The sequence below is a fragment of the Seriola lalandi genome, unplaced genomic scaffold (assembly GCF_002814215.2).
Source record: "Seriola lalandi dorsalis isolate HSWRI2012SDOR001 ecotype SW California unplaced genomic scaffold, Sedor1 jcf7180002049666, whole genome shotgun sequence".
Lineage (NCBI taxonomy): Eukaryota > Metazoa > Chordata > Actinopteri > Carangiformes > Carangidae > Seriola > Seriola lalandi.
The window spans coordinates 13,052-32,240 of NW_019520219.1; the positions used below are offsets into that span (position 1 = coordinate 13,052).

The following is a 19,189-nucleotide window of genomic DNA, read 5'->3' on the forward strand; positions in this document are numbered from 1 at the left end:
TCTCCATGTTTATGTCTTAGTATCATGAGATAAGACAGGCATCATGGCAGCATCTGATTTAATTTGTTTTTATTTCCTCCTTGGTTTGAGACAGTGGGAAATATTTATGTCACAGACAAATATGGATGGTATTATTATTATGAGAGGGTTTTTTTGTCTATCCTACATACAGATGGGTAAGAAAAACCCAACATAGTGTCCAACAGGTGTCTTAAGGTGTTTGGCCACCATGTGTCACCAGAACAACTTCAATGCTCATTTACACTGATTCTACAAGTCTCTGAACTCTACTGGAGAGCGCTGTCTAACGTGTCGGTCCAAAATCACCCATAGGTGTGCAGCTGGGTTGAAATATGAAGGCCACTGGATGTGATTTACATAATTTTCATTCTCAAACTATTCAGGGACCCAATGGGGCCTTATGGAAATGGGGTATTATCATATCGTATATATATAAAATCATATTTTTTTTCATATATATATATATATATATAAAATCATATTTTTTCCAACAAATTATTTTCGAATTGTGAACATGAGCTTCTTGTTATTTTTTCGCTTTTTGCAGTTTTTAGTCCAACCGCCAGGGGGCGACTTGAGTTCGTTCACCTCGGTTGTCTCGCGCTTTGAATTCAACCAAGCTGACTTTACCAGGTGGGAGAGAGAGACACGACTGAAGAATGTACTTAATTTAAACAGATGCAAGATGAAGAAAGTGTTCACCGCAGAACAGATTTCGGGCTGGTTCACCTCGGGGACCACGTTTGCAAACATTAAACTTACAGAAGAGGCTGTTGAAAGAAAGGTCGATGAACCAACGTCGAAAGAGATCAGGTGAGCTAGCCTGAGGCGAATTCAGTGGTCAGCTAGCTTAAAGTTGGCTAACCTCATGCTAGCTAGCATCCCTGCTTCCCACCTGCCCTGCGCGAGTAGTTTGAAAATATAGCAGGCTGTAGGTGTCTCTTTTATCACAGCCACAAACTGGTTAAAGTTTGAAAATATAGTAGTAGCAACGACACACGTGTTGGAGGACGATGGCCTGTGTTGAGTTGTAGCCAACATGGTAGTTAATTATCTGTAGCTGTTTAAACTGTCTGCCTAATTGTAATTTTTTTTTAATACTGCCGTTGTGTCAAATGGAGGTTTTCAGTTACTGTAGCAGGGATTTTTAAGCTGTAACCAGAATTTGGAAATACTGCCATCATTAGGCCCCCTCATAAAATTCTGACCAGAAAAAAACAGTTTTTAATGGTTCAGATGATCAATTTTTTCAGCTGTTATTTTCTCATACTAATCTAATACTCAGGTTGCGTTGGGACAAGGATTAACAAGATGGCAAATAAGACAAAAACATGTATACTATACAAATGTTGTTTATTTTTTCATTTTTTTTTTAAACTACTTGATAGTTTTACCTCTTTATGGCTCTCAAAACTGTTCAGATGAAATAATGTGAGAAGGGGAATAACAGTCTTTGGTTGAACTTTGCAAAACTCAGACATTTTCAGCCTGTGATGAGATTTCACAGGTACACTTTGCTTCTCTTTAAAGACCAGCTAGCCAAAAACCTGTTACTACTTTGTCCAGGTTGTTCATTTTTTCAAATCCCGTGCCCACATGACATCTCTTTTACTACCTTACAATATACCTCTTGAAATACATCCTCAACTCTGATGTCTGTAATCAGGACTACAGAAAACCACTCAGAAGTATGGGATTATAAAGAGCAGGCAGGCAAAAAACTAGTTCTTGTAATGAAATGCATTTTGGTCACAAGCCTTGAAATATCTAAAACTAATACAAATAATCAAGTTTTGAATCTCATCTCCATGCTGAGGATGTGATGACTGGTTGTCCGTGTGTTAAACACAAGATTGCGGACGTTGAGCAGTTTATTCTCTCACAGAGTAGTGCTGTATGACCCCTTGGGCCTGAGAGGAACTGGATAGTAATATGGAAGATCCCAGTCCCTGTTGGCTGTGAATGAACTGGAGTGCCGCATGGCCCGGTCCACATATCCAGAGATTGTTGGGATCTCGTCCCTTGGTTGGTCTCCACAGTTGGGGACGGTAGGTGTGACAAAGCCCTGCTTCATTTTGTAGCGACTGGTCCAAGCCTCCATTGGTTGGAGCTGTGTTGGCTGCACTGAGAGGTCGTCCTCATCATCATATTGCTTTTGGCTCAGGAAGTCCCTCAGCACCTGCTTGAACACAGATGCCAGCTCCCAGGGCCTTATGTTGTTAGTGGCAAGCACTTCACGAAACCTGTGGAACAATGCACCGATATAGTTAATTAAACACTTGTTGAAGTTTCAAGGATTTATATCAACGCAATGTCAGCCTCCCACAATTTCAGCCATGAGTTTCTAATGTTTCTGTATTTTACCCATCTCAAAAACTAAGACCTGTATGGTCTTCCAGCTTTTGAGTCTCTTGTAGTTTCAAGAATGACGTATCTAGGACAACAGCACAGATTTGTGGAAATGGTACAAACATTATAACACCTATCTTACTAAATATGTTATTCTCTGGTAATGTGGTTATGTAAGCACATACTAGTGACCTAGAAGTGGGTTGTATGGGAAATGAGTAAGTAGGTCACAGTGCTCAAACATGTAGAACAACACTTCAACCTCCTTTTTAATATCATAATTGCTAACATAGAGATGATGAAAGGAAACCCCGGCAGTCTGGCTGCGCTCAGCCTTACAGGGCATCCTTCACCTTCACATGTTCACACCCTACATTGCCTGCCTCTGTGACAGTAACACATAATGGCTTTCTTGGCAGCTCGCCCTGCCTCTCTTTCCCTTTGGGTCTTCTCTGCTTTGCCTGCTGTCAGGCCTTGTGTTGATGCAATAGCAACTAGCCACTGTTGACAGCATACTAATGTGAGGATGGAGCATGGCATGTCCACTACCAAACACCTGGAAAGGACGGTGGCTGCGTGGATGGGTGGGATCTGGGCACACAAGAACTCCAATTGGTGTAGCTCCGATGTGGGGATGAGGGTCCGTAACCTAGGGTACTTCTGAAACCAGTGGAGACCCATGGTGCTGTGGGCCAGCCTGTGCTCTCGCTCCAGTTCCCTTGCCAGCTGCTCACGTTCCTCCACATGCCACAGGAGTTCTCTGATCAACATGCGGTTGGGCACAACCCCTGAGGTCTTAAGAGGTGGTGCTTCATCCTGAGTCTGCACTCTTGTCTCATGTGGCCACTTCATCCAGCTGAACAGGGGCATGGCGGTCACAGCAGACAATCCTGAAAACTGAAAAAGCAAGAATTCTTTGTTATTCTGTGCCGTGAAGCCATTTTAAAGCATTTGAATATGCTTTAATATTTCTTGCTTCAAAGCAAGTGCCAAGTTCTCTCTAAATTGCACCTTCAAATGACAAGAGAACATTACACCATGAGACGAACTGTGCAAGGGGTAGGTAAAGCTAATGGAAGAATAATGTTGGAAAACGAGCTCTAGAGGAATTTGTCAAAATCAAGAAATTCCTGAAGAAAAAAAACTGTAGTTGTACCAAAACGGGGTCATATTTTCAGCTTGTAAGACCACAGTGAGAAATGTGCTAGAAAATCTCAACCTAAATGAGAAAATTTTGTTTCTCATTTTAACCATAACTTTGTAGCCCTATTGAAATTAATGCTTTAAGGTTGACAGTGAAGGATGATCACCCCCTATCTAAGCCGACCTATGGTCTCTGCCTGATGGGTGCTATGATTGCCTTCAGTTCAAGTCAAACTCTGAAAAAGATGATTTCAAGATGATGGATTCAACACAGCCTCCAGATGGATTACAAAGCCTGCAGGGTCAGAGGTCAGCCTCACTGAGCACTTTACACATCGTAAGGTTGCAAAAACAGTGCAGTTTTCTCATGTCTGATTTGATTCCTGCTTGAGCGCTCCAAAAATAATAAAAACAAAAATTATTACTTGGACAACTGATTCTTCCAGCATGTGCAGGACAGAATCATCACACTAACATTTGACTGAAGATTGAAAGGAAAGATTTGTACTTACAGGTGAAAACTGCACTGCTGACGCTTTTCTGAGATATTCAGAAAATGAGCAAAGATGAGCTTTTCACAGAGTACAGTCTGCAGCTTTTGTCAGTCCAAGCAAACTTCATTCCTTCACTCGCTGTCGACTACATCCCTTGTTGTCAAATGCCATCAAAAGAGCATATCGTGTGTGTCCGCAGCAATCTGTTGGAATCGTTTTTCCTCTTTGTGTTGTAGTTATTGTCTTGTCCTTATCATCCCTCCGCTGCTCCTGTCACGCAGACTTTTTCCAGGAGAGTTAGTCACACACTGCTAACTGACTAAGAGCTGTCACCTCTCCTCTTCTTTCACCCCACTCTCCTCTGTGCAGTGTGCAGCTTTGTTGTAAGGTCAGCTGCTTTGTAGCTTGTGCATTGGAGAGAAAGAGAGAGGGCGAGAGTGCATGTGTGCGCACGAGCCGTGGGTGTGTTGTATTTGAGCTCCTCTGTCAGAGTTTGTGCCTGCTGTTGCGATAAAATCCTCCCCTCACGAAGAGAAAGGGAGAGGCAGAGACAACTGGGAATGCACTCCAGGCTACAGTGCTGCAGGCCTGGCTGAGCTGACCAGAGGAGGCAGAGACTCGGAGCAAAGTTAGACATGGCATTAAGTAACGAAGTGGGCAGAGCTGCTGGTATTTTCACTCACTGTGAACTTGCATTCAGAGTTTACTTTTAATTATAAATTCAGTGTTACTCAACTTAGAATTGGAGTCTTTTTAAGTGATAAAAAAAAAACGCCATCAGTTCTGAGAACTGCCCCAGTCTTGGTCTGTCTGTTGTGTCAAATAGCGTTAAGTGCTGCAGTACCCAGTCTTAGCCACAATGGATGTAGCGAAGGTGATGATGGCTGACAAATTGTAGCATATTCACATTGCTACAAGCTATTGCATTCAGGAATAAAACGCAGCACTGAGACACTGATCTAAAATTTATCCAGGGTCTGGAAGGGAATTTATTAAAGCTGCTAAAGTTCAGCCTCTTATTTTAGCCTGTCCACAGTACATGCAACAGATTTATTATTCAGTGATTGCATATTTCTTACCAAGTGCTTCTTTGGGCCTTTGGCAGTTATGTTTTCTGAGATCAAACTGAGTATTACACTATATCCTTTACCTATACATTGCTATCCAGAATTACTGAAGGAATGTTGTCTGTCATATGAATAGAGAGAAGGAAACTTGTCCCATATAAGCAGAACATAAAAAGATTGCTGTTTGGTCTGTGAAATTGAATTAAGTGTGTTTGTAATCTAAGTGGAAAATGGAGTTAAAAAGCCTGAAAATTTCAGTTCCTATGCATAGTAGCTTATCAAGTCATTACCACTTAATAAACTGCTTAAAATGACTCTAATTTTGTTTCTTTTCAGACCAGAAGAGGTTCCTGAAGAGGGCAGCCTGAAGACTGTGAACCCTGACAGAGAGGGGTTAAAAAAAACAGAAACTACAGTGAGGAGTGAGTTTTGAACTTTGTGTTGACTTTTTCTTTTCTTCTTCTAAAATCATGTTTGCTTTCATTGTAAAATGTACAAAAATCTGCAATAGACTGTTGCACTGTATTTCTTATGCATATTAATCTGTACTTTGTATTGTAATCTGAATCTTAAGGTACTGCTCCTCCTGCACTCGCGAGCTACGAGTACCCCAGCTTGCCGATAACTAAAAACAGACAGGAGGTAAAATGTAGTGTCCATATGCCGCATACACCCAACCACGCAGTCTGATGGTCTTTAAGTGCACACTCATTCTCCTGTAGTTCTTTTTCTTTTGGTCATGTATAGACTTTTACTGAGAATGTCACTATGTCCTTAGGACACTGGTACTTTAAAGCTTTTACTGTTTGCCCAAGATGAACTCAATGTTATTTGATGCTGCAGGACAACACCTAACTTGAAATTCACTGTTGTTTAATAGAGTGGTGTGTGTATATTTTAGGAGCTCATGCTGTCATTTAAGCTGCACTTTCTTAATGCAGATTATAAAGTCTGGACTTCTGATTACAAATCAGCTTAGCACATCCATCTGCACTACTATTTCATAACTGATTTTTAAATTTCTTTTTTATGTTGATGATATGGTACAAATAGCCAAATGGGTTTCTGTTTTTTCTTTTGTTAACTCTCTGTGTGTGTGTGTGTGTGTGTGTGTGTGTGTGTGTGTGCTTCCAGCTGATTTCCCTCATAGAAAACAACTCTGTAGTGATTATTCGAGGAGCCACAGGCAGTGGCAAGACCACCCAGCTGCCTCAGTATATTCTGGACCACTACAACGAGAAAAATGCCTCGTGCAACATTGTGGTCACCCAGCCTCGCAAAATTGGGGCCACCAGTATTGCTCGATGGGTTGCCGCACAGAGAAAGTGTACTCTGGGTAGTCTGGTGGGATGTCAGGTTGGTGTAATATTTAGATTGAATCGGGTTTATTTAAACTGTACAATACATATATGGGCCTGCAAATATGAAAGGCCATGCATTTATTCATTTTATAATATATAAGGGAGAAAAAGAATGAGACTAACACCTGTACCACTCTTATGTAACAGCATCTGACCATTGACCTGTAATGATTCACTTTAGACTGCACAAAAAGCACTCATTTCATGTCTGGCAGTTAAAAAACAAGTTTTTGTATGCATGTGTTGACAAGCTCTTGTGTGTGCTTTGTTGCCAGGGTGTCTGACTGTATTGTGCAGAGCTCTGAAACAGTGCTAATAATAACTGTTGTCTCCTCCGCTCGATGCAGACCTCTGGAGTTAAAGATGATGTAATTTAAGTGGGAGCAATAATAAACAGTTGATGTTACTAAGAGAGATATAATGGTCAGGTAATGCAGCATAACCTGAATATTATGTTCTTTATTCTATATATTGCTAAGGTGATTTTTAATTTTTTTTTAGCTTTTCTGCAGCTTTTCTGTTCCTTTTTTTTTTTTTTTTTTTTTTTTTTTTTTTTTTTTTTTTTTTTGTCTTGGTTTATGAAAGTCGTGCAGTCAATGAATGAAAAGTTCTTTTGTGCTCAGAGTTGAGTCAGCGAAGCAAAAGTATTTCCCTGAGGTCAGACAGGGTAGCAATGGATTATATCTCAGGTCACTGGTATTTCCTCCAAAACCAACCAGAAATGGTCATGTTGGCCCTGCAGACATTATTTTTAAGACACTGCAAAAAGTTTAGGCCTAAAGCCATTGTAGAGGAAGTTTACTGTGGCTTCTTCTGTTCATCTCTCTGAGGCAGTGGAATATAACCTTAATGGGAGACAATAAGTGTGTGTTTCTGTGTTTTACATGGCAAGGAATGCCTTGATTTGCCAATGGAAAATGTATAACAAAAGTGTGCCCTGGAACTCAGTGGATCTGTGCAGTGCTGTAATGTAATAAAATGATATATAAAACACCATGAATATTTATGACCTTTGTAAGGAAACCAAAACATAGATGGTATGGCACTGAAGAAGTGCATCCCCCAGGGAGACAGAGTGGTGATTTCTATGAGCTGATGTTCAGATGACAAGATTCTCAGGTTTTTGTAGAGAAACAAATTCTAAATCTGCTGTGAGAGTGCCAAAAAAACAGATAGTATTGATTTACAATGTCAAAATTCATGGATATGTGTTGGACGGATTTATATGAAACTCTGAATATTTGTATTTCAGGTTGGACTGGAGAAGATGGCTACTGAGCACACCCGGCTAATCTACATGACGACAGGAGTGCTGCTGCAAAAACTGGTTTCAGCCAAGTGCCTCACAGAGTACTCCCACATCTTCGTAGATGAGGTGAGGAGCATTTTAAATGAACATGTACATTTCAAAATAACTGGTACTGAGATTTTGAGTTTGTTTTTTGTCTAGATTACAAATGATTTCCCTTAAAAAGCTCATACGTTGCATATTGAATCAAAATAGTATTAATTTTACTGAGTAAGATGGACTTCTAAATTCAAATTTGCCACATTTTATTTTGCTTTAATTATCAGTTTCATCATGTCTGTCATGTTTTGCTTTGGTTTCATTTACATTTTATGCTTATACATGGGAATGGCTTAATCATTAGATCCTATTTTCTAATCGTAGATTAGTGACTATTGTCACTAGTGACTATTATCCAAATGTGGCTGTTTAACAACTCTGCCTTTACCCAAGGTTCATGAGCGTACTGAGGAGATGGACTTTCTTTTACTGGTTTTGAGAAAACTCCTTCATTCCAACTCTCGTTATGTCAAGGTAATTGCTAGATCAAAGTAAACATCCCTCCTCTGTTGTCCTCAGTCAGTTGAACTCTCACTCGTATAACCTGTGTTTTTTCAGATCATCCTCATGTCGGCCACCATCAACTGCAGAGAGTTTGCTGAGTACTTTGGCACCCCAATTCGTGGCAAGATGAACCCAGCCTACGTGTTTGAAGTGGAGGGGGCACCCTATGCCATTGAAGAGTTTTATCTAGATGAGATCCAAAACATGTTTCCATACAGGGTAATGAGAAAGTAGTTGTTGACTGATGCTGCTGTTCTCTGTATTGTACAGTCTACATATTTGTATGCTTCTTCGCCAGGTTGAGTTGCTTCATATTGATGACCCTCATATCTCAGTAGAGATGTACAATCTGGCCATCAGTCTCATCCAGAGCTTTGACGAGATGGAGGGCAAAGATTCCAGGTGAAGCCTTGGTGTTTTAGCACACTTAACTGCTTGGTCAGACGCGCTGTTGTCCCCTGTTTGTTCAGTTATGTGTTGAAATGTGTGTTTGTGTGTGAGCAGAAAAGCTGAGAAAGAAGGTGGCATGACTCTGTCAGAGAGAGGCAGTGTGCTGGTTTTCCTTCCTGGTATACATGAGATAAGCTACATGCAGGAGGCCTTGGCCAAGCTGGTCCACAAAAGGTGGGCTTTTGAGTTTACCTGTATGTTTAAGCTTTCTCTGTAGCTAATATCATTGTCTTCTTTAGCCATTTCTCTGGCTTCCTTTTTTTAAGTGTTGTGTTTTAGTGATGATGATTAGAGTGAACATCTCTAAAACACAGAGTTCTTATTAACTTACATTACCTTTTTACTTGTGATGAATGTTTATATTTACCATTACAACGAATGGACTTCCGTTATTCAGATTGCAGGTTTATCCTCTCCACTCCACCGTGACGCTGGAGGAGCAGAACGGTGTGTTTCTGTTCCCTGTCCCTGGATACAGAAAGGTAAAAGCAGTTTATCTTATTCTGTCTCACATGTGTTGGAGTACCAGCTGTACTGATGATATTTGCATCTTCACAGGTCATCCTTTCCACCAACATCGCAGAGAGTTCGGTGACTGTTCCGGACGTTAAATATGGTGGATATTTTTGTCCCTCAGCTTGGGTTAATTATTATTATTATTATTTTCTATTATTTATTTTTATTTGTAATGGCTCTTTTTTTTATCATCACAGTGATCGATTTTTGCTTGGCCCGTCACATGGTCTGTGACCAAGATACCAATTTTCAGTCTCTACGTCTCACCTGGGCATCCAAAACCAACTGCAACCAGCGCAGAGGTATGGCAACTACAGCACAGAGCTTTAACTGCGTGCAAAGTGTCTGTTCACCTCTGACCTCTCTCACTTATCTCCTCCCTCTGTCAGGTAGGGCAGGACGAGTGTCGAAGGGCTACTGTTACCGTCTTGTCTCCAAAGATTTCTGGAGGAATGAAATCCCAGATTACATGATCCCTGAGATGCTGGTAAGAAAATATATTCCAACACCAGAGATTTTTATTTTTGCAGTGTTGAGAATGGCTCTGACAACCAATCTGTGCCATACTGTTTGCGTTCTTCTCAGCTTGCCCCCTTGGCCACCATCATGCTGAAGGTGAAGCTGCTAGACATGGGAGATCCCCGCTCCCTCCTCTCAACAGCCCTCTCACCCCCCAACCTTGGTGACATAGTGAGAACGGTACTCCAACTCAAAGAGGTCAGTAAAAAGATGCCAGATTGATGATTCTTCCCTGAGAGAGACACTAATGTCTAGTCAAGTATGTTTGAATTTGTGGCTGTGATGATGACTGTTGTGTATTCGGGCAGGCAGCTGACCACTCAGCTCTGTCACAGAGTATTAGACCTGGAGTTCTCTCACAGGAGCTTTGCGTCAGCCAGTGTTAGTATCGTCAAGTCTGTTAGGTGAGACTAATGTAGGGCAGTGTTAGCTTGTTTTTGCTCTCATCAATGATAAATTATAAATATTTCAGAGAAAGATTTTTGTTTTTATTTAGTCTTATAGTAAGAAAGTCAAAATTACAAATGCTTTATAAAGGCATTTCAAGATAATGAGGTCATAATACAAAAACACAATATGCATCAATACCCATAAATTTTTATTACAAATTAGTGAAGTTAAGAACGAGATGAACCATTTACATGTCCAAATCATCAAATATTAAAAGTAAAACCTAATCTGAGGTAATGTTTAGGAGTTGATTAGCTGGTATAAGTAAAGCTTTCTGTCTTCACACTGGTTGAGTGTTTATTCTGCAGATGGGTGCACTGTCTGTGAAAGGTGATGGCAAAGGTCAAAATGAGGATGGCGAGCTGACGTTCCTGGGTCGAGTGCTGGCCCACCTGCCTGTGGACCTGTGCCTGGGGAAGATGATTGTCCTGGGCCATGTCTTTGGCTGCCTAGACGAGTGCCTCATCATAGGTCAGTCTGTCATTACACAGCTGAAATGGGACTCAGTTTCCGCATATGCACGTGTGCATTCGTAAAGACATAGATTGATCAACAAATCTGTCATCATTGCACTCTTGGAATGCGTTGGTCTGCATGTAACATGTTTTTGTGATTGTTTGTTTGTTATATCCCCAGCTGCCTCACACTCTCTGAAGAGTTTCTTTGCCATACCATCCATGCAGCAGCTTGCTGGCCACAGGTGAGTCACATCCAGCTGCAATAATTCACAGACAGCTGGGCTGTCAGTATAGATAGTTTTTGAATCCCAACAAAGGGGCACAGGATATCTGGGACTCGATGAAGTCTAGGCTCCTCTCTTGACTGTTGACTCACTTTTATATCTTTGGTCCCATTGCAGTGTTTTGTGGCTAATGAGATGCCTTGCAGTAGAAAGCAAATGCTCACAGTCCAAACATGATGCCGCTCTCTGTGGTCATACAAAATGATGAAATGCCAAAAAAAAAATGAGTGTGGTCATTAAAACAGAACAGATTGTTTTTCTTGCACAAGATGCCTAAAAAGTCCACGTTACAAACCGCAACATGTCTTCAGCAGACTACAGGCTAGAAACAGGTTCTCTGTATTATATCTTTGTTTTTATCTGCACTGAATGGTATTTGTAATTCCAGGAGCAAGTTGGCCTTTGCCCGTGGCACACCAAGTGATTCCATAGCTTTTGTCAATGCCTTCAAGGTAATGTGTTTGATGTCAAGTCAACAGCAAGTTGTGTTGCTCAGTGGAATCACATATTTACCTCATGGCTGTTGTTTTTAAAACCCTTCTCTATTGTTTCACTGTTAGGCATGGCACTCATCCAAAAAGAGAGGACATCTGAGACACCCAAAGGTGAACCAAACAACAACCAATCATGAGCTCACAGCAAAAAGCAACATACATAAAAAAAATGCTGATTTTTAAAAAAAAAAAAAAATTTTATATAGCTTCAAAATAATACTGCTGTTGTACGGAGCCATCTCTTGAAACTCCAGTCATTCATCTTAAATTATTTTTATGATTGGCATGGAGGTTAACATAATTTCTCAGTGCCATTGTTAATAAATCATCATAGCACTGTGTGAACAACATAAAGCACAAAACTATAATGTACAGAGCAGCTGCCAAGGGAAAGTAGAATGAGCAATGAGCCTGCTGCTCTCTCCTCTTAGGACGAGCTGGACTGGGGAAGAGAGAACTTCATTCAGATCAAGAGGATCAGGGAGGTACAGAGACGATGCAGAGAGATGAATTCATTGTTGTGTGTGTGTCTGTCTGTCTGTGTGTGTGTATATATGTGTGTGTATATATAGCCAATTTTCTGTTAAGTTTTAATGGCAAGAATGGAGTTTATAAAAAATACCTTGTTTTAAAGTTCAAGTTTCATGGCAGATTTTAACTGGTTGATTGTAACCTGTTGGTGCACAGATTACTATTTTCTCATGTAATGTTAACGAGCTAATCGATTTGAAATTAAGATGTTTGAAAAGATTTGTGGCTCCGCCCTCCTCATCCGTAACTCACTGTCCAGGTTGCAGAGCTGTATGAGGACCTAAAGAAGCGTGTGTCCCAGTTCAACATGCATGTGCAGGACAACGAACCATCAGACTACACCAGCACACACAAGCAGAAGTTCATTCTTCAGGTTAGAGGCAGTGCTGGACATGATGGGATGTACATACCGTAAATGATTTCCCAGATCCAAGTGTAGTTAGTCTACAACTCAGGTCTGTTATTGGAGTTAATAGATATGCAGTTGTATATTCACACCTAAATGTCAGTTTTGTTATTGCACCTAACTCTGTCGTAGGTGGTCATTGCTGGTGCCTACTACCCCAACTACTTCCTACAGGGGGAAATAGATGAAGACCTGGCCTCCAGAGAATTAAGTGGCTATAACCCCAGAACAACAGTGATGGTATAAACCTTTGTGTTGGCAGCCAAGAACTGATTACTGTTTGAAATCATAGTTGTGAAACATGTTTAGAACAGGCAGATCTTAAAATGTGATTCCTCCTTGACTGATACTTTACTCTTATGGGGCAGCTAGTTTGACTATAATCTTTTAAACTAGTTAATGAGGAAGTTGGGATCTTGTAATTGTAAAATCAGCTGTTGTGTTGTGTCCAGATGAGGAACCTCCCTCCGTACAGTTTCCTTTACTACAAGCAGCTGCAGTCTCTGTTCCGCCTGTGTGGACAGGTCAAAAGCATTTCCTTTGAGAGCTCCAGGTAAATGGAGGCACATCAAACCTCAGCACTTTGTCTATACAATGCATTTTTTTTAATAAAGAACTTAAATTTGCACACTCATTATCTGACTGTGTGTGTGCACTCAGAGCGTACGTTGAGTTTTACAGGACATCTCAGGACTCAGGGGTGCTGCCCGAGGTGTCCCTTGCCCTTCTCCTGGCCCAGCTGAGTCGTTCCATGGAGCTGTCGGTTTACTCCAATGAACAAATTGAAAAATCTGCCGGGAACAGAAACATAACTCACATGAAATATGCACGGTATGGCTTTAATGACACATAATGGAAACCTATACAGAACTTTACTTCTCTCCCTGTCTGTGTGAGTGAAATCTGTTGCTGCATGTATTTGGAAAAATTATCTTAAATTTGATCAGTGAGGGGGAAAAAAATTCATGAGAGCACAAGGGTTGACTGTGTTTTTTGAGGGGTGAAACCGCCTTTTTGGAAAGAGGAGCCCCTTGCACCACAGGCTGTATTGGTCAGTGCCCATGCGCTGAGCCTTAATATAATCTGACATCCTAGCACTCTGCATGACTTTCCACAGAAATCACTTTGACTCAGAGAGGGTAGGTTTTAGGCAGACACAGCACCAGCTCCTTCCTACCTCCCTCTGGGAGGTGGGAGATGGGGTGACTTGGCATATTATTAAATATCAAACAAAAACACAGCTCACAGACTATTCTCACTATTACTTTCCCTTTAACAGTGATATTTCCACCTGGCTAAAACTCAAAAAAATGTTGGCATGTTTTGGTAAGCTTGAATAGATTTTCCATTTTGATACTTTGGCATTATGTTTTTTTAATGCTCCGCTCAAACCAAAGGAACTGCATTCAAGCCCACATACTGGCAAGCATTTACCTTGCTACAAGATATGTTACTAAGACAGGCTGCTTCTTTTTCTCTAATACTAATACTTCCAGTCTTGTCGGATAAACAGTACTTCTTTTGAAAAATCATTGCATCAATTGTTGTGGTCAACTGAACAAACTTTTATGTTTGCAAGTTATCTTTTGATGTAAGATACCTTGTGAACACTTGCCAGACAGCTCTGTAAACTCATTAAAATAATGTGATGTTATGACATTCAACATCAAAGCAGCAATAGATACAGTCTGACACCGTGTTCACAGTGTGAGTGCAGTGAAAGTGAATGTGCACATAATATTAAAGTCCAGTTCTGTGCCATTTCTGTACAGAGTGAATGTCGACTTCCAGAACCAGTCTGTCTGCCCAGTGGGAGTGGTGAGCAGCACTATTGACCCAGATAAGCTACCCCTCAACCGCTTGTTTGTGGTCAACATCACAGAGGTCAGTCTTCTACATTTAACTTGGTCTGACAAATTTCAAAAGAGATGCTGAGAAAAACTCTGAAGGCCATCTGTTGGGTTTTTGACTAAATGTCTGAATCTTTAATGAATGTGTCCTCTCTCAACTCTGATCTCTGCTGCAGGTGGTGGAGGTGGGGAATTTCTGGGGGTTCCAGGCAGATGAAGCCAGCCTGGAGAAGCAGCGCCATCTGACAGCTGATATTAACAAACGCACACTGCATCCTGTAACTGTGTCACTCTACCCCAACCTGCTGTGTCTGGCACCGTACTCTGAGATTAATGAGCAGAGCCTGTACTACCGTGCCAAGATCCTGCACATGCGTGGCAATACAGTGGAGGTGAATATCGCTTGCACACTGCAATTCTCTGGTCAAGATGTAGCACATCCTGTGCTGTTTTCTTTTTCCAGCAACTTTCCCTACTATGAGCGTGTTATAACTTTCACACTTTAAACATTTCGGAACAAGGGATTGCAACTTACAGGCTTATATTGCCTCTTCACCAGTGGTTGAAACAGGTTGCTCATGAATTTATATGACAGCATTATTCTATTGGTGGAGAATGATTTCTGTTTTTCAGACATGCAGATTGTTTTCTTCACTTAATAGGTTGTACCACCATGTCAAAAATGTTTTCTTCTAATAATGTGCTTGATGTAGCTCAGTAGTGTATTTAATGCTGCAGAGACAGGTTTCACCAAGTTCTACAGTTATCTAGCTGAGTTTCAGGGTGTAATCTCTCTAAACTTAGTGATCTAGCCAGGTGCCAGGAAAATAAATCTCTACTAAAGACATGAAGAAAGTGAATGAAATGCAGAGGGTATAGGGGTAGAGAAAAGAAAAATTTATATATGTAAGTTTGCAGAAATGAAAGTGTTGCTGGCCAGATCTGGAAGTGTCTGTATTTTGTGTTTATGCAGACAAATGAGCATTTTGTACTTCTCTCTTCTAATCTTTAGAAGTCAGGGGGAAAAACACAACATAGGGAATTCTTAAACAGGAGTGTAGGACAGCAGTTCATACCATCTGATGTACCAGAGAACAGTGAGTTTGCTGTTATTCTGCAGGTGTTTTTCTTGGACTTCGGCAACACGGGGGTTGTTGCCTCCAGCAGCCTCAGAGAGCTCCCCTCAGACCTCCTGTCTCACCCTTTCCAGGTAGTATTACTATGAGTGGCATCATTTATCTGGATAGTAAATACACATTTACCTTATTTCACTTTTCAAACTTTGAACAAATATTAATTCAAGCACCGTGTTCATGGTCTCAGGCTCAGGAGTTCCAAGTTACTGGAATGCGTCCTTCAGCCCAGTCCATCATCATGGGGAACCAGTGGAGCAGCCGAGCCCGCGACTGTTTCATCACGCTTGTGAAGGGCAAGTCAGTCATTGTGTCGCTGTACTCCATCCTACACAATTGCATGCGTGTTCATGTGCTGATCAACACGGAGACAACAAACGCCAGCGTGGTGGACATGTTGGTGGAGGAAGGACATGCTGTGAAGGCCGAAGAGAGCTTTGATTCCAAGGTGACAAAACAGTTGGAAGCTCAGGCTGTCCCACGTTTAATGTGTTAGGCACTGTGCAATAGAATAAATCAAAAAACCATAACATGTGATACTTCACCTAAAATATATCAACAACTTAATTTACTTAAGACTTAACAACTTGCCCCCTGCAGGCTTGAAAAGTGTACACCAAAGTTTTCATGACAAATAAACGGCATCACAACATCCATAGAAACTACAAAGCCCTACAAGAAGCCCCAATTTGTTGAGACACACTTAATTGATTTTTAAGGAAAAATATCCCAGCCCAGATTCAGGTAGAAGTGAAGGAATCTGTGCTTTTCTCAGTCAAGATGTCTTTGTGTGCCATTGCAGCAAAACCATGAGGCTCTGATGTCCCTGTACAAGGACATGGAAACAGGTGCCTTTGTCCCCAATGCTGCCAGCAGCTCCTGGAAGGATCGAAAGAAAGAGGAGAAGGACCTCATTGATAACCTTCTCTCTCACTTTTCTAAGAGCAACAAGTCCTTTTCAAAGACAAAGGCAAGAATAAGCTACAGCTTACAGAATATTTTCATATCATATTTGTACCAACATTTTAGTAATAGTAAAAAATTATAACTGATTGCATTAAGAAAAAACTTGAGTATTAAAAAATGGGTTTGTGTGTGGAGATGCTGATATTTTGTTACTGGATGGGTGATGGTTTTGTCCAGGAGATGGCGCCATTTCAGTGGCTCAGTTCATTGGTGTTTATTCAGAGGCACACCCATTCTGTCTGATAGAACAATGACGACAGAGTGGGCCCAGATCTGAATCACGATAACCAGTGGATGCATGAATACATCAGGCGATATCTGACTGCTTCCTTCTCTCTGACACCACAGGTTCATCTGCATGGACCAAACAGTCCTCACAAAATAAACTTCCACAGCTTGAGCCACAAGACCTACTACAAGTAAACATTATATACACCAATACCAAATTAAACTTGTAAGTTTTCCTTGCTTATGAGTGCGTCCTCTCCCAGGACAGTGTGTGTAGAGAGGTGCAGCATCAACTCTCTGGCCCTGAATGAAACCCCTCACTACAAACACCAGAGGATGCTGGTGGCCGGGTCTGTGTCAGTCAACTCCACAGGTACCAGAAACAAAATATTTGTGTAAATATGAACCCATGAGCATTGTTTTAGAGCCACCACTAATTATATTTTGATGTTAATGGTTCAACTAACTGTGTAATGTGCAAGGGGTTTCCAGAAGTGACAGTCTCTTTTAGCTCATTGTTTTGGTTGTAAATTATGTTCAGCTAAAAAGATGGTGATAAACCCACTGCACAGAACTTGTCAGGCACCAAACAACAAACACCTAGCAACTAGCTAGTGAACATAGTCTCATAGAGCCCAGACAGACTGAAGACCCAGATATTTTTTTCTTAGGATTTGGTATAAATAGTGGACTTAACAAATGTCAGCTGGCCAAACTGCTGAGTACTGAATTAAAAAAATTGTTAACAGATTTATCAGAACAGCTTTATAAAGACCGTAATAATCTAGGGCTGTATGTTTTTCAGCATGTTCATCCTCTTCCAAATATCAATATTGCTGCTTGTGTGTTTGTGTTGCAGGTACACGCATTCTCCTGAAAGATACCTCCATCATGCCAGACGTCTCCGGACTGCCTGCACTCCTTACCATGCTCTTCACCCCCATCATGGAGTTGCGGTTAGTTAGACACACGCACTCACCATTGCACACCTTAAAGGTGGCACAGTCAAAAAGTCACAATAATATTTATGTATATTTTCTTAGCACTAATGAAGATAGGACCTGCTACACCGGTGCCCTCTGTGGACTGGGTTGGAACAGTCAAACGCAAGCGGGTGTCCTACCTGAGCACGACATTGAACTCGCCTTTGACGTCAAGTTTGATGTTGAGGACATCACTGAGGTAACAGCTGTCACCAGAGACAGATGTGTGACGCCTGACAGTGGGCAGGAACACTGATTAGTTTCCTCAGGTCTGTGTCACTCTTTGGCTGCATCTCAGCGTCTGCAGGTGATTTTTACTGTATCTCTTCAGACGTTTAACTATTTTCAACTTTTTTCACCTCATGCTCTCGGACAAAAAAGACACAGCTGGGTTGCAGCATTTCCTCGCATGCTCGTTGTCCCTGAAATATATGGAGCTAAAAGTGCATGAACAATGTAACAATGCACTTGATGCAATTTACTCTTTTTTCTTTTTAGGGGATGCATTTCTGCATGGAATCTAAATAATATTTCTTAGTATGATTTTTTTTTTTTTTTTTTTTTTTTAAATCTCAGTATTTCAACAGCTAAGATTACCTGTATCTGCAACAAATTACAAACTCATAGATCTCAACACCATTAAGTTTTCTTTCTTTTTCAGATAAATGCTTTACGGGTGGCTATAAACCGTCTGGCGTGTGACGGACCCTGTGGCACTCTGCATCTGGGGCCTGACAGGATTAGCCACCTGCAGGAGGACTGTCGGGAACGCCTCACGAGGTTACACACACATAACACCCACAGAAATCAAGTCTAAATGTTCAAACTGTGTGTGTGTGTGTGTGTGTGCATTTAGTAATCTATGTTTATATTGTGTAATGTAGACTGTTCATCAAGTCACCTCCAAGGGAAGCGGTCACTCCAGTTTACTATGAGAAGATGGAGAAATGGAACCAGGTATGTTACATTGGTGCTCTTTCGTCCATTTCTGCTACGTTGCATTTTATCATCAACTCCTTCACTTACATGTTTAGTTTCTAGCACATTGTAGTTCTGTGTATTTCAAAGTTTATCGGTTCTGTAGGTGGATCCCTCTCTGAAGATGGACATCGTGGAGCCTGGTGGTGGAAAGACAAGAGGTGTTCTCTTCCATCTACACCCTGTTACTCTCCTCAACACATAAAAAGGCACTTAAAAACATTGAATTTGTGTTGAACTGATTCTAATGATACAATAGAGCAATTGCCAGGAATTTGAATTTAATTTTAAAAAATGTTTTAATTTAATGTTGCGAGGATTATATATGCTTTACCTTTTCTGTACATTCAAATAGAACTGTAGCTTTCAGCAGCACAGTAAAGTCCTCGATCTTTTCCTTGTTGTTAGCAGCTTTTACTAAAATTGTTTTGTGTAAACAGTTGAGTGCTAATGAGAAATGTACCATTGGTTGATTGGATTCATCTTGTATAGCTTGTTGTAACATTGTTTCAGCAGTGGGCCATTAAAAATAGTTGTTTGCAACAGATGAGGCTCGTCAGTCAGTCTCCATTCAAACATAGTCTCATTGTGACCCAAGAGTCAAGTTAAATTTATCACTACAGCGTGCGAGCGTGCGCGCGCACACACACACACAC

At 41.0% G+C, this 19,189-nt stretch overlaps 2 protein-coding genes across 2 annotated transcripts; one reads left to right on the forward strand and one right to left on the reverse strand.

The window, feature by feature from the left end:
* Positions 1-643: 643 nt before the first annotated feature.
* tdrd9 (tudor domain containing 9) lies at positions 644-19,080 on the forward strand. Its single transcript, XM_023398617.2, has 35 exons — positions 644-834; positions 5,411-5,496; positions 5,649-5,716; positions 6,209-6,430; positions 7,688-7,810; positions 8,177-8,257; positions 8,342-8,506; positions 8,586-8,689; positions 8,792-8,911; positions 9,135-9,219; positions 9,296-9,353; positions 9,451-9,555; positions 9,643-9,740; positions 9,839-9,970; positions 10,531-10,693; positions 10,859-10,922; positions 11,353-11,416; positions 11,525-11,569; positions 11,890-11,943; positions 12,249-12,362; positions 12,528-12,635; positions 12,848-12,948; positions 13,056-13,226; positions 14,168-14,279; positions 14,422-14,637; positions 15,366-15,455; positions 15,569-15,826; positions 16,181-16,348; positions 16,693-16,763; positions 16,836-16,945; positions 17,432-17,528; positions 17,616-17,754; positions 18,217-18,335; positions 18,440-18,512; positions 18,640-19,080. The coding sequence occupies exons 1-35, from the start codon at positions 707-709 to the stop codon at positions 18,736-18,738; spliced, it is 4,011 nt and encodes a 1,336-aa protein (XP_023254385.1). The 5' UTR covers positions 644-706; the 3' UTR covers positions 18,739-19,080.
* rd3l (RD3 like) lies at positions 1,368-4,437 on the reverse strand. The gene is made up of 3 exons (XM_023398614.2): positions 4,026-4,437; positions 2,927-3,267; positions 1,368-2,264 (listed from the first exon to the last, which is right to left on the reverse strand). The coding sequence occupies exons 2-3, from the start codon at positions 3,238-3,240 to the stop codon at positions 1,901-1,903; spliced, it is 678 nt and encodes a 225-aa protein (XP_023254382.1). The 5' UTR covers positions 3,241-3,267; positions 4,026-4,437; the 3' UTR covers positions 1,368-1,900.
* Positions 19,081-19,189: the final 109 nt, after the last annotated feature.

Bases quoted from the DNA above. Each gene is read 5' to 3' on its own strand.
- rd3l (XM_023398614.2), bottom strand. From the start codon at position 3,240: ATGCCCCTGTTCAGCTGGATGAAGTGGCCACATGAGACAAGAGTGCAG. The intron at 2,265-2,926 runs GTGTTTGGTAGT...ATTGTTCCACAG, and splicing joins GCAGCCACCGTCCTTTCCAG to GTTTCGTGAAGTGCTTGCCA.
- tdrd9 (XM_023398617.2), top strand. From the start codon at position 707: ATGAAGAAAGTGTTCACCGCAGAACAGATTTCGGGCTGGTTCACCTCG. The intron at 15,456-15,568 runs GTAGTATTACTA...TCATGGTCTCAG, and splicing joins TCCTGTCTCACCCTTTCCAG to GCTCAGGAGTTCCAAGTTAC. The intron at 16,946-17,431 runs GTACCAGAAACA...TTTGTGTTGCAG, and splicing joins TGTGTCAGTCAACTCCACAG to GTACACGCATTCTCCTGAAA.